The sequence below is a fragment of the Orycteropus afer genome, unplaced genomic scaffold (assembly GCF_000298275.1).
Source record: "Orycteropus afer afer isolate SDZICR_OR568_19922 unplaced genomic scaffold, OryAfe1.0 scaffold00425, whole genome shotgun sequence".
NCBI lineage: Eukaryota > Metazoa > Chordata > Mammalia > Tubulidentata > Orycteropodidae > Orycteropus > Orycteropus afer.
In genome coordinates, this window is record NW_006922012.1 from 2,372,551 (window position 1) to 2,385,894 (window position 13,344).

Genomic DNA, 13,344 nt, shown 5'->3' on the forward strand with positions numbered 1-13,344 from the left:
ACTTATCAATAATTACCCTGAATGTTAATGGATTAAATGCACCACTCAAGGGATGGAGAGTTGCAGATTGGATAAGAAAACACAACCCATCAATATGCTGCCTACAAGGGACACACCTTAGAGATAAAGACAAAAAATAAACAATCAAAGGTTGGAAAAAGATATATCAAGCAAATAGTAACTGTAACAGAGCAGGAGTGGCAATACTAATTTCTGATCAAATTGACTTTAAGACAAAAACCACCATACGAGACAAGGAAGAACATTATATAATGATTGAAGGATCAATTGAACATGAAAATATAACCACAATAAATATCTATAGACCCAATGAAAGAGCCCCAAAATACATAAATCAGACTTAAAAAGAATTGAAAAGCCAAATAGATGACTCCACAGTCATAGTGGGAGACTTTAATACACCACTTCCTTTAAAAGATAGAACAACTGGAAAGAAACTCAACAAAGATGCAGAAGAGCTAAATGATACAATCCACCAACTTGGCCTTATAGACATCTACAGAGCACTTCACCCAACAGCAGCACAATACACATTCTTCTCTGGTGCACATGGAACATTTTCCATGAGAGTGGGTTTGAACCTCCAGCCTTCTGGTTAGTAGTCAAATGCCTTAGGCACTACACCACTACAGCTCTGGAGGGATGAAGGCTGGCTGGAATCTAACCGAGTCTGGTGCTAGAGAAGGCAGTGGTACCCATGTTGATTAGCTGGTCAAGCATAGAGTGTGACCAGAATCTAGCTGAGTCTGGTGCTGCAGAAGGCAGTGCTAGCCATACTCTCTAGCTACTCAAGGGTGGAATGTGAAAGAGTTCTCTCCCCACACTGCAGCACTCCTCTGCCAAAATCCTGAGCAAGCCTTGTGGAGTAAAACAAAAGCTGAGTTCTAATCTGTCTCTAGGCTGTGACCTAGGCCGCCACTCTGGGCCTCCATTTTCTCACTCGTGAAACAGAAGAACTAGATGAGGTCATTGTTTCCCAAAGTGGAACCTTTAACACTCATGATTTTAGTGCATGGAAACAGCCTTAAATAGCCCTGAATCACAGCATAAAAACGTTATTCCCATTTCAGTTCTTTAATTCTCCTAATTAAGGGAAAGAAAAAGTCTCGGGTGATTGTTAGCATGTTTTTAAAATAACTTTCTGTTACTTGGTAATTTTCCTCTAAAAATATTTTTAGTTTGTTTTCACTGTATTTACTTTACCATTATCTTCCACTTATAGCAAGTGACATCAATTTTTAACTATTGTAGTAACATTAAATTTCCTTTTGAAGTAACTTTTAAAGATGACATTATGCTTAATGAAATAAGTCAATCACAGAAGGACAAATATTGTATTAGTTCATTGTTGTAAAAAGTCAATGAAAGGTTTATATATGGAAGGAAACTTTCTTTGTTGGTTACCAGGGATAGGAGAGGAGGGGAGGTAACACTGCAATAATAAAATAATGTTGTTGTTGTTGTTGTTATGTGCCGTTGGGTTGGACCCAACTCATAGCAACCCCTCCTTGGGTTTCTGAGGCAGTATCACTACAGAAGTAGATTGCCCCATCTTCCTTCCGAGGAGTGGCTGATGGGTTTGAACCGCCAGCCTTCTGGTTAGCAGTTAAGTGCCTAGGCACTATGGTACCAGAGCTCCCATAATAATAATAATAATAATAATAATGTTGTTGTTGTTGTTGTTATGTGCCGTTGAGTTGGCCCCAACTCATAGCAACCCCTCCTTGGGTTTCCGAGGCAGTATCACTACAGAAGTAGGATTGCCCAACCTTCCTTCTGAGGAGTGGCTGGTGGGTTTGAACCGCCAGCCTTCTGGTTAGCAGTCAAGTGCTTTAGCCACTATGCTACCAGAGCTCCTAATAATAATAATAATAATAATAATAATAAATTGAAGATGTACCACTAATGTTGTTGTTACGTGCCGTTGAGTCATCTCCGACTCATAGTGACCCTGTGCACAGCAGAACGAAACATTGCCCGGTCCTGTGCCAGCCTCATGAACCTTGCTATCTCTGAGCCCATCATTTCAGCCACTGTGTCAATCCATCTTGTTGAGGGCCTTCCCTTTCTTCGTTGACCCTCCACTTTACCAAGCATGATATCGTTCTCCAGGGAATGGTTCCTTCTGACAACATGACCAAAGTAGGTTAGACAAAGTCTGGCCATTCTCGCTTCTAAGGAGCATTCCGGCTGCACTTTCTCCAAGATAGATTGCTTGTTCGATCAATTTCAGACTGCAGAAGTTGGTAGAAATCTTCAATTTCCTCATCTTTGGCTTTGGTGATTGGTGCATACCATATGATTGTCCAATTTGAAATGACCAATATCGATTCATTTTAGCTCACTAATGCTTGAATATCTATCTCCAAGTATTCCATTTCATTTTTGACAAATTTCAATTTTTCCAGATCCATACTTTGTACATTCCACATTTTGATTATTAATGGATGTCTGCAGCTGTTTCTTCTAATTTGAGTTGTGACACCATCAGCAAATGAAGATCTGAAAGCTTTACTCCATCCACATCATTAAGGCTGACTCCACTTTGAAGCAGCAGCTCTTCTTTAGTGGTATTCTGAGTGCCTTCTGTCCTGAGGCGCTCATCTTCTGGTGCCGTACCAGAAAAAGTTCCACTGCTATCATGAGGTTTTCACAGGCTAATTTTCTTAGAATTAGATCACCAGGTTCTTCCAAGTCTGTCTTAGTCTGAAAGACCCACTGAAACCTGCCCACCACTGATGACCCTGCTGGTATTTGAAACACCCATGACATATTTTCCAGCATCACAACAACCACAGAAGCCACCACAGTATGACAAAATGACAGATGAGTGGTGGGGTGAGACTGGACTATATGCCATTTTCTCATCTTCATTAGTTTGCTCACCTTCTCCTTCTAACTAACCCTCCTCCCTCCTAGAATCACTGCCAAACCAAAATCCCATCCCTCCTTGAGGTCCGGTTCAAATTCTATCCCTACTTAAAGATTCTATAATATTTTTCCCTTTCCTTGAAACCCACAGCTGACTCTTCCCATTACTACCTCTATAGCACTGGGCAAGAAAGCTTAATTTCTTTGTGTCTCTGTTTCCTTATCTGTAAAACCAAATTCACTGCCATCAAGTCAATTCCAACTCACAGTGACCCCCTTTGGGTTTCTGAGGTGGTAACCCTTTATGAAAGTAGGTTGCCCAGTCTCCCTTCTGCGGAGTGGCTGGTGGGTTTGAACCGCCAACCTTCTGTTCAGTAGTCAACTGCCTTAGGCACTGCATCACAGAGCTCCTTCCTATCTGTAGAGTTGAAATAAAAATATGACATCACACCATCACTATGAAATTTAACTGAGATAACAGCAGACAGCATCTGGTACAGGGCTGGTAAGTAGCAAAGGCTCAGTCAGTGGCACTCCACTAGCTTCTTTGGTCCCAACCTCCTAGCTCCACCCCTAAACCAGGTCCCAGCACCATGAGGGGTGATCCCTGAGAAGTAAGATCCTACCTTTGGTTAGGGAGTGAATCCCGAGCTTTACTTGGGAAAAGTTTCCACTTCCAATTTCCCCTCGGATTCGGTAGAAGCCGATTCGTTTCCCCAGTGTGATCTCTCTCACTACTTTCTCATCTTGGGACATGTCCTGTGTCAGCTTCTCGAAGGGTGTCAGCTGGCGGGGCTGCCCATCCTCCTCCTCCTTGCTGCATTCTGTGTGACAGCCACTTTCCACGCTGTCTCTCCGATTCCACCTGGCGCAGTGGGGGTTCACCAGGCTGCCTCCATTCGCATACACTGCTGTCATCGTCCACAGCAGGCTCACGTCTCCATCTCAGCAGAGGTGCTGGTCAAAAGCAGGGTGGGAAGGAGAGGAAGGGGCCCTGCGGGTGGGAGATGGGTGCTGAGGCTGCCAGCGTAGGGTCCTTGAGAGCAACGTCAGTCTCAGGGCTTCAGACAGAGGAGGGCAGAGGCAAACTTGGCAGCAGTCTGCTCAGCCAAGCAAAGCACTGCCTGGCTAACTGGAGACATCTCATTCCTTCCCACATGGTGAACTTCCAGTCTTTCACTGACTATTCCATGTGGCACATTCAGCTACCAAGAGTCACTTCCCTGTCTCCAGGAACTTTCTGGCTGCACATGGGGTCTGACTTTCTGCAGTAGGCGGCTGTGTCCCAGGACAAAGACCCCAGTTCACTATTTCCTTTGATAGCCAGGGATTCTTTCATTCTGGTGCGTGAAAGCTCTCTGGAGGCCCGCCAGTCCCTGCTGCTGGTGTATATCTTGAACCTTCTTCATTTCCAGCTTCACTTGAGCCTCCAAGAGCTAGTTATCTGGACCCCAGGAAAGAACCTTGCAAAGCAGACTTCTGGTCACACAGGCAGCCAGAGAAGGATTAAATCCCAGCAATGTCACTTTAGCTGGCCTTTATTTAGATGAGCCTTCCTCTAAGCCGTGAGCTGTCTCAAAAGTTTGGCAGGTGCTAGTTCATCCTAAGAACAGAGAGTAAGAAAGTTACCAATCCATGCTTATGTAGAGTACACGAGTCATAAAGAATGTGAAATTATTTTGCAAGCATTAATCTAAAAGCACTCTACACGTTTATGATTCATATCCATGATAGACACTTGATTACACATGATTCAGTAGGAAGAAAAATGTATGTATACACACACTCCTCAATCTAACATTTTAGGAACTCCCACATAGCCTTTAAATATTTCTAGCCAGACAATTTTCCTATTTCCTAAAGTTTAAGATAATATTCTGCCTTGGGTTGCTTTAAAACCAGGTTTTCAACATAAAAATATGATAGCAATGATTATGATGAAGGTTCCCCATTAACATCAGTTTTCAGAGGTTGTTACATTTATTATGACATTCTATGACAAAATTTTTTTTTTTTTCTCCAGAGACATCAAAGTTTATCCAGGGGGAGGTGATGGAAAAAACATGCAGCATCCAGTGGCAGCTAGCTGGTCACGTTTCAAGTGCGCCCAAAGGCTCATTTTTCCTTTAGACTTACCTTCTGGGTATTTGTGATTTAGGTGTCAGCCTGCAGGCCCTACAGCTTAGTTTGAAGATGTGGAAATGGAGGATAAGCCTCCGCTATGAGTCGGGTCCGACTTGACGGCATATAACAACAACAATAATGGTAGCCTCAGTGATAAGACATAATGCCCAGCTAAAACGCCTTCACGATTTTTCTTCCTGGCCCTCTAGTTGGAAATTATTGCACCCTCCTGAATCCCCACAGTACTTTCTGCATTTAGTTCACCTGTGTGTCCCACTCTTCCCTTCTCCCTCAGCATGGAGCTTCATATTCTGTATTTGAAGGTATTCACCAAATGAGCATTGAACTTGATTTTTGGACTAGAGCATTCTGAACCAAAAAACTTGCATGAAGACATGAGAGATTGTTTTAGAAATGTACATTTCTTGCTCCACTTCCTGATATCTCTTTATTACAATTAAGTATACAGGGTGGCCTATATTGTTATTACGGTTAAGGAGAGTCACTACATATACACAAATAAGGAAAGGAAAGAGGAGGTTGATGTTCAGGACTGTTCCTATTCTGGACAGGAAGAGATGAGACTGGAAGAAGGATGAAGGATAGAGTTTTAAAAGGGGTCATATATTAGTAATTAAACATATCCCTAGGCTAAAGTCTGGTTAGGATATTTTAAAAGACATTCTTGAAATAAAAGATCCTCAACTAGGCTGAGGAAAACCTAAGTCATAAAGAACAAAAAGAAACAAACCTAAGACATGTGCTCTTAATGTTCTTGGGATCATAGACTCTTTTGAGAGTTTAAAGAAACCTCTGACACTATCTCCAGGAAAAAAGCACAAACATAGAATTTGCATCCAATTTAAAGGGGTTCTCAGGGCCTCTGAAACCCACCCCTGTACCTCAAGTTAAGAATTTCCGTTAAGGTCAAAGAGTACTCGATCTCTTCATATTCCTGGCAGAATGAGACCATGTAGCTTCTGAGAGGCTAGAAGTGGGGTTGTTGTTGTTGTTGTTACTTGCCGTCGAGTCGGCCCCGACTCATAGCGACCCCTCCTTGGGTTTCTGAGGCAGTATCACTATGGAAGTAGGATTGCCCAACCTTCCTTCCGAGGAGTGGCTGGTGGGTTTGAATTGCCAGCCTTCTGGTTAGCAGTCAAGTGCCTTAGGCATTATGCTACCAGAGCTCCTAGAAGTGGGGTAGGGTAATGTTATCAATAATTCTGAAAGAAACTTTAGTTTAACCCAAGCAAAAGGAGAATAGGGGTTTTAACAGGATGCTTGATCACCTCATGCTCTAACAGGTTCTGTTAAGAACCCCTTGGCTCTGTGTTCTCGGTGGGCCTTTCAGAAGACCCTTGGCATGCCTCTCTCATAGCACCTCACCGCTGGATTGCACTCCTGTTGACCTAATCATACCCTAGGGAGATAAGCATCTTGAGGGAAGAAACCTGCCAGTTATTCTTCTCCATCTTCTCTCAGAGCTCAGCACAGTACCTGGCACTTATCAGCTATTCAACAAATAATTGTTGAAGGTTTGTTATATTTAGGTTTGATTTAGTAAATGTAATGTCCCAAAACAGCATGCTGCAGCATGTTGGAAAATCCAGCAAATAATGGAAATTATGACATCTAAAAGCAGATGCAACTAAATTCTCTCTTTTCTCAGATGCAGAGGTTTTCTGCTCTTTTGATTCTGGCCAATTTTTATGAACATTAGTGAGCACTTAGAAAACCCAATAAGCCAATCACATCATTGTCCATCAGCGTACAACGATGTGACTCCATATTGTACATCAAAGTTTCTGGAGGAGGTGGAATGGTCTTTAATTACTAACTTACTGTTGCTGCATAGCAATACATCAAATAAGATGAAAGAAAACAGTTTTACTTGGCAATTTATTTTCTTGACTTGCAACCCATTGTGAAAACAGTATCAAAGCAAACTATCTTACCTTTGTTCTCTATGTCTGAGTTAAAATTACAAAACTTCTGGGCAAGTCTCTCAGATAACCTCTTCTTTGGTTAGCAAGTTTAGGCCCTGGTTTGCTTAGAGGACAGAGCTGCATTTTCTCGGTGTGGCAATAAGATGTGATAATAGCTAAGCCACAGTGCAATCTGTTTTAGGCGTGGTGTACTGAAGGAGATAATCATTAACAAACATTCTTCATTTGAAAATCTATCTTACACTTAAAATTCATTTTCACTTTCTTAGCTTTCAGCCTTAGCTCTTTATTTCTCAACACTAGTCAAGATCCCCATGGGGGACCTAGGGGTAATTGTGAGGTCAATGGGTGATTAATGTGATCTGCAGCCCTAGTGATGAAGAGCAGTTGCTACTCAGAAACACTATCTCTTGCCCCAGCTGACTGAAAAACCAAAAAAAAAAAAAAAAGAGAGAGAGACAAAAGATGTAAAATAACCAAAATAAGAAATGAAAGTGGAGACATTACAATGGACCCAATAGAAACAAAAAGAAAAAGAATACTAGGAAAGAGTAACAAACTTGATAACTTGGATGAAATGGACAAATTCTTAGACGCAAACAATCTATCAAACCCCAACTCCAAACACACACTAAAAAAGAAAAATCCAGTTGCTGTTAAATCAGTTCTGACTCAAGATGACAGTAGAACTGTGATCCTTAGTTTTCAAGGTTGTGACCTTTGGAAGTGGATTGCTTCGCCTTATCTTCCAAAATGCCTCTGGATGGGTTTGAACCACCAACCTTCTAGTTAGTAATTGAGCATTTAACTGCACCACCCAAGGACTCCTCATTTGATCTCACAGGCTCCTTTTCTCAGCCACTCAGCCAAGGTCACTCCCACCTTACACACACTCATTTCCAGGACCAGTCCATTCAGGCTGATGGGCTTAGATCAGCTCTTCCACACTGAGTATTTTTGCATTCAAGGTTCCCTGACATCAGGGTCACAGACTGAAATGCCTAGGAGGGCTGAGCATATGTTCCATGTCAATGAAGTTGGGCAGGTGTCCTACATTAATGAAATGGGCCAAGGGCAGTGTCAATGCCCAGCATGACCAAGCAGCCCATGCTCAGCTCCAGCCAGTGTTGCTATGTTGGCACGCCAGACCTTTTAATTCTTTACAAGAAGCTGGAAATCAAGATTTTTTTTTTTTTGATCAAGTCTCTCAATTTTTAAATTGTGAATCAAATAATTAAATAACACTGTGTGGCCAAATGAAACCTATGCCTGGCCAGATCAGCACTTCCAGTTGCCGGTTTGTAGGATCTGCTCTAGGTTTAAGGAGCTCTGGTGGCACAGTGGTTAAAGCATTCGACAGCTAACCAAAGGGTCGGTGGCTTGAACCCACCAGCAGCTCCACAGGAGAAAGATGAGGCAGTCTGCTTCCATAAAGATTTATAGCCTTGGAAACCCCATGAGGCAGTTCTACAGGGTCCTATGAATTGGAATTGACTTGATGGCAGCAGGTTTGGTTTTTTTTTTTTTGGTTTTACAGGAACACCATGAAAAATAAGGATGCTCCTAGTCATATACATCTGGGACAACTGCATATTATACTCCTCTTGAAGAGGAGTCCTTCGAAGGTGCAAACAGCTAACCTGCTTGGTTGCTGATAAAAGTTAGCAGTTCGAGTCCAGCCAGAGGCACCTCAGAAGAGAGTCTTGGTGATGGACTTCTGACAAATCAACCACTGAAAATCCTATGGAGCACAGTTCTGCTTTGACACATGGGGTCACCAGGAGTCAGAGTGGACATGTCGGCAGCTAGTATTACCTCCCCCCTCCCGTTAGACACTGTATCAGGACAGGACAGTCTTAGGATATTTAAAAGACACAAACAACTCAGTGTCTGGAGTTTAACACTGGATTTAACTCAGTGATCCCCAAGTTTATTTAAAAATCTAATTCATTCTTTTCATATACTTTTTATCGCTAATATCTTTCTTACAAGTTTGACTTCAGAGTTAGACAAAGTTATAAAACAGTCAAATAATGTCCATTAAATATCAGTAAGAATTTGGGCCCTAACAGGAAGATTATGAAAGTAATTCAGAATAGAACAAAACAAAAAATGAATGGAGTTAAATCCGAAATGCGCAAACGCAGTGGAGCCTGTCCACATCCGTGTGGTCTGAGATGCTATAACAGTTTCTTTGTGGTTAAGTATCTTTTAACACTGGAAAGATTGAGCTTTACAAACAAAAATGTTTAATAAATGCAAACCCATAGTATTAAAATATATTTTTTGATAAGTCTGTACAAAAGTGGCATTTTATGCACTTGTAACGTGAAGAGAATTTAGCATAGCACTCTAACAAAATAGTTTCCTAATTTTAAATAGATTCTAATTTAAAATAAAGAATTAAATACTTGATGTAGATTTGTAATTTTAAGTTGAAATTTTATTGTTTATTAATAGCATTGGCATGCACTTAATGTAACTTAAGGTTTACCCTATTTGTATGTGTACATTGTTATATATATACATATATATATATATACACACACACACAAATTACTAAGTATTTTGGAAGCTTTTTTTGTTAACAAAACAAAGAACTTTAAAAGAAAATTAAATAAGTTACAAATGCAGTCTAAATGCTTAAAAGGATTCAATTATTTAAGTTTTAAATGGGATCAAACTAAATTACTCTTTAAAAAGGATTGTTAGATAAAATGATATGTTTGGCATTTGCTTTAAAATAATCAATGGCGGAAGGTGTAGAAGGGGCTTTAAATGAAACAAGACTGGCCAGAAATTGATACTTTTTTGAAGTTGGGTGGGGAGTATACATGGGAGTTTATTATGCTTTTTGCAGCCTTTCTGTATATGCTCTGATTTTCTGTGGAGTTCCTGGGTGGCACAAACAGTTAGCAGCTGGGTCACTAACCGCAAGGCTGTGATTAGAATCTACCCATAGATGCCTGGAGATCTACTTCCGGAAGGCCACAGCCATGAAGAGCCTGTGGAGGAGTTCTATGGTGACATGTGACAGAGTTTATTCGATGGCAACTGGTTTGATTCTTGGTAAAATTCTCCATAATACAATTTTTAAAAATGATTGTTAAAATTCACTAGATTAAAAAAATATAGTTGTAATTTAAAAATACCCATTGCCATCAAGTCAATTCTGACTTATGGTGACCCTACAGGACAGAGTAAAACTGTCGCATAGGGTTTCCAAGGCTGTAATCTTTACAGAAACAGACTGCCACATCTTTCTCCCTTGGAGCGGGTGGTGCGTTCAAACCATCAACTTTCTGGCTAGCCGCCAAGCACTTAACCATAGTGCTGCCAGGGCTCTCTGTAATTTTAAAATGCTAGGAATTAATGATTGAATTAGCAAATGATCATGACAACCCTGTAAGGGGAGGCTGTCATCCCTCTTAACAGATTTTATTTAAAAAAAAAAAAAGTAAGGCTGACTAAAGAGAGTTGCCTAAAAGTGTCTTGACTGTTAGCCCCATGAGGGTGGAGACTGTGTTTAAGTAAACCAGGAATTTCAAAACCAGGAATAGGAGAATGAGTCATGTGTAGGTAGAGAAATGGCACAAACTCAGTTCCCTCCCTATTAAGATTTTCATCTTATCTACATTTCATTTCTAAAACACAAATCTTTGCTTCTTCTGAGAAGGAACATGCCTCCTTCCAAACAAATAAGGAATGGAATCATGTCCTGAATCATAAGCAGGTGGCCCTAAGCAGAAAAATATTCTTCATCTTCTCAGAAATAACTCATGCCTATTTGCAGCTCATGGCTTATTTTTAGAGGATTAAAAATATTTGCAAGTCAAAGCAGAAACTGTTCTTTTGTTGCCTGGTAATTTTCTTCCACACTAATGTAGTACACTCACTAAGAACCAGTGGACAACACTGTGGCCCTAGTTGGTGGTGGCCTCAAGGAATGCTAAAAAACATTTTCTTTTCTACTGAGCAGAACTCAGCAAAGCCTGCCATGCCAGCAGGCTGGAGGATATGGTTACGGAGGAGGCAAATAATACTGCAGAACCAAAGCCGCTATTTTCTGTCATCATAGAAAGTTCAAGTGCACTTAAAACCCCCCATACCTTATAACTCAACTACTATCTGAAAGGTTAGCAGTTCAAACCCACACAAAGGAGCCTCGGACGAAGGGCCTGGTGATCTTCTGAATGTCTTGAAAACCCTATGGAGCAGTTTTACTCTGTAATACACGGGGTTGCCAGGAGTCAGAATCCACTCAATGGCTACTGGTTATTATACTTTATAAGTGATTCCTTCACACAGCATAAGCCACATCTGACAATTTAAGAAGATCTACCCAGAGGTGGAGTAAGTGAGGGGTGGTGGTGGTCGGGGACAGGAGAGAAGTTATTAAGTATACAAGTAAACAAACGGCAGTGTGCAACAGCAATCTGAACTAACAGAATAGAGATTTTCTTAAAAAGATCTTCATAGATATGAAAATTTAACATGCAATACAGATGGCATTTCAAACCACTGGACAATAGATAAATGATGTAATATTGGTGCTTGCAGGGGTAGTTCTCAGCCTTGGCCCACATCAAAACTCAAAAAGTGAAATGGATGCACGTCAAAAGCACCAGGGAATTTTTGAAAACTGCAGAAGCCCAGTCCTTACCTCTGAAGACTTATTTGGTCTGGGGGGAGGTTCCAGCAAAGGCTTTTTTGTTTGTTTGTTTAAGCTTCCCAGATGATTCTGACTTGAAAATCACTATTACGTACTACAGACGTTTTAGCTGCTCACGGGGCTATCCTACTGAAGATTGTTTGCCAGTCTCTCATAGTTGGCATGGCCACATATCTGAGATCTGGCCACGAACTGTGACCAGAAACGATCAACACAACTTCCAGGTAGTACTCTCACCGGAGAGAAGCATGCCCTCCCCTTCTTTTTCATCTTGCTTGCTGAAATTCAGATGTCCTGGGACAAATGGAAATAGACATCTTAGACCAAGATGAAAGCTGTGTACTGAGAATGGCAGAACCACAAGAGAGAAGACGCCTGAGTCCCGTCACCACACAGCCATCATATCAGGCCTGGATCACTTACTTGTAGATTATGATGTGAGAGCCATAAGATTGTATCTTCTTTAAGCCTTTGATGTTTTGACCTTTGTGATAGCAGCCTAATGTTTATACAAGGGCGCTTTCACTTCTTACTTCATATGCTTCTGTATTGTTTGAATGTTTTATAACACGTATGATTACTTTTAGGACACCTGCGGAAGGAAGACGGGAAGATCTACTTCCATAAAAATTTACAGCCTCAGAAACCCAATGGGGGTTGCTATGAGTCAGAAACAACTCGATGACAGTTCATTTGGTTTTTTTTTGGTGGCACAGTGGTTAAGCATTGGGCTACTAACCAAAAGATTGGTGGTTTGAACCCACCAGCCACTCCTTGGCAGAAATATGTGGCAGTAAGCTTCCGAACAACCTTAGGAACTCTGGGGGGGAGGTGTTCTACTCTGCCCCATAGGGTCACTATGAGTCAGTATTGACTCCACTGGCAATGGGTGTTTGTGTATATGATTACTTTTAGGCCAAGGATAGTGTGAGACCATGTCTCTATATAACCACCCTGTATGTAACCATTTTAAGTATGTAGCCATTTTTGCAATATGCCTTAGCATTTACTTCACCCTTTAGTGCTTTAGTTACTGGAAAAACCACAAAGAGTCCTGACTACCCCCACCTCATCGATACCCAAGCATTCTCCTTAGCAACAACCAATCAGTAAGTGGTAGAGAAATACCTTACCTAAAATAGTTAGAAACAACAGTTGGTGGCTTCGGCCCACCAGACAGAGCCAATCAAGTAGGAACAATTAGCAACTTGGAAAATGTCAACCAATCCTGTAATTTTCTTATTGAAACTTCCTCCTTCCTGCTGTACCCCCCTATAAAAACCTCATTACCCCTGAGTTCGGGGCTCTCAATCCTGAACCACTGCGTTGGTGACGGTTGAGGGTCCGAGCTCGAGCTTGAATAAAGAACCCCTATGCTTTTGCAGAGGAATCGGCTCCTTGGTGGTTTTTGGGGATTCAAGATCTGGGCGCAACAATAGAATACTAATTGCAGAGACTTCAGATTTTGGCTTTCTGACACCTCAAAATATTTTAAATTATGTATATATACCTGCATGCAAACTGAATTCACAAATATTTATGGAAGAGTTGGCCATCTGAAGGAAACTTGTTGCTATTGTTGTGTACCATTGAGTCGATTCCAACTCATAGTGACTGTACAGGGCAAGGTAGAAAACTAAGGTGATAACAGCTTCATTTCACTGTTTTTTAAAAGTACCCTATTCACTTGTGAGCAACAGATTAATTTCA

The 13,344-nt window shown here is 41.2% G+C and overlaps 1 protein-coding gene across 1 annotated transcript in view; it reads right to left on the reverse strand.

Annotated features, from left to right (window-relative positions):
- NIM1K (NIM1 serine/threonine protein kinase) overlaps positions 1-3,810 on the reverse strand; it is a 22,047-nt gene extending 18,237 nt beyond the window's left edge. The window contains exon 1 of the mRNA XM_007954015.1: positions 3,519-3,810. Coding sequence (XP_007952206.1) covers positions 3,519-3,810 — 292 coding nt within the window. The remainder of the gene's footprint in view (positions 1-3,518) is intronic.
- Positions 3,811-13,344: the final 9,534 nt, after the last annotated feature.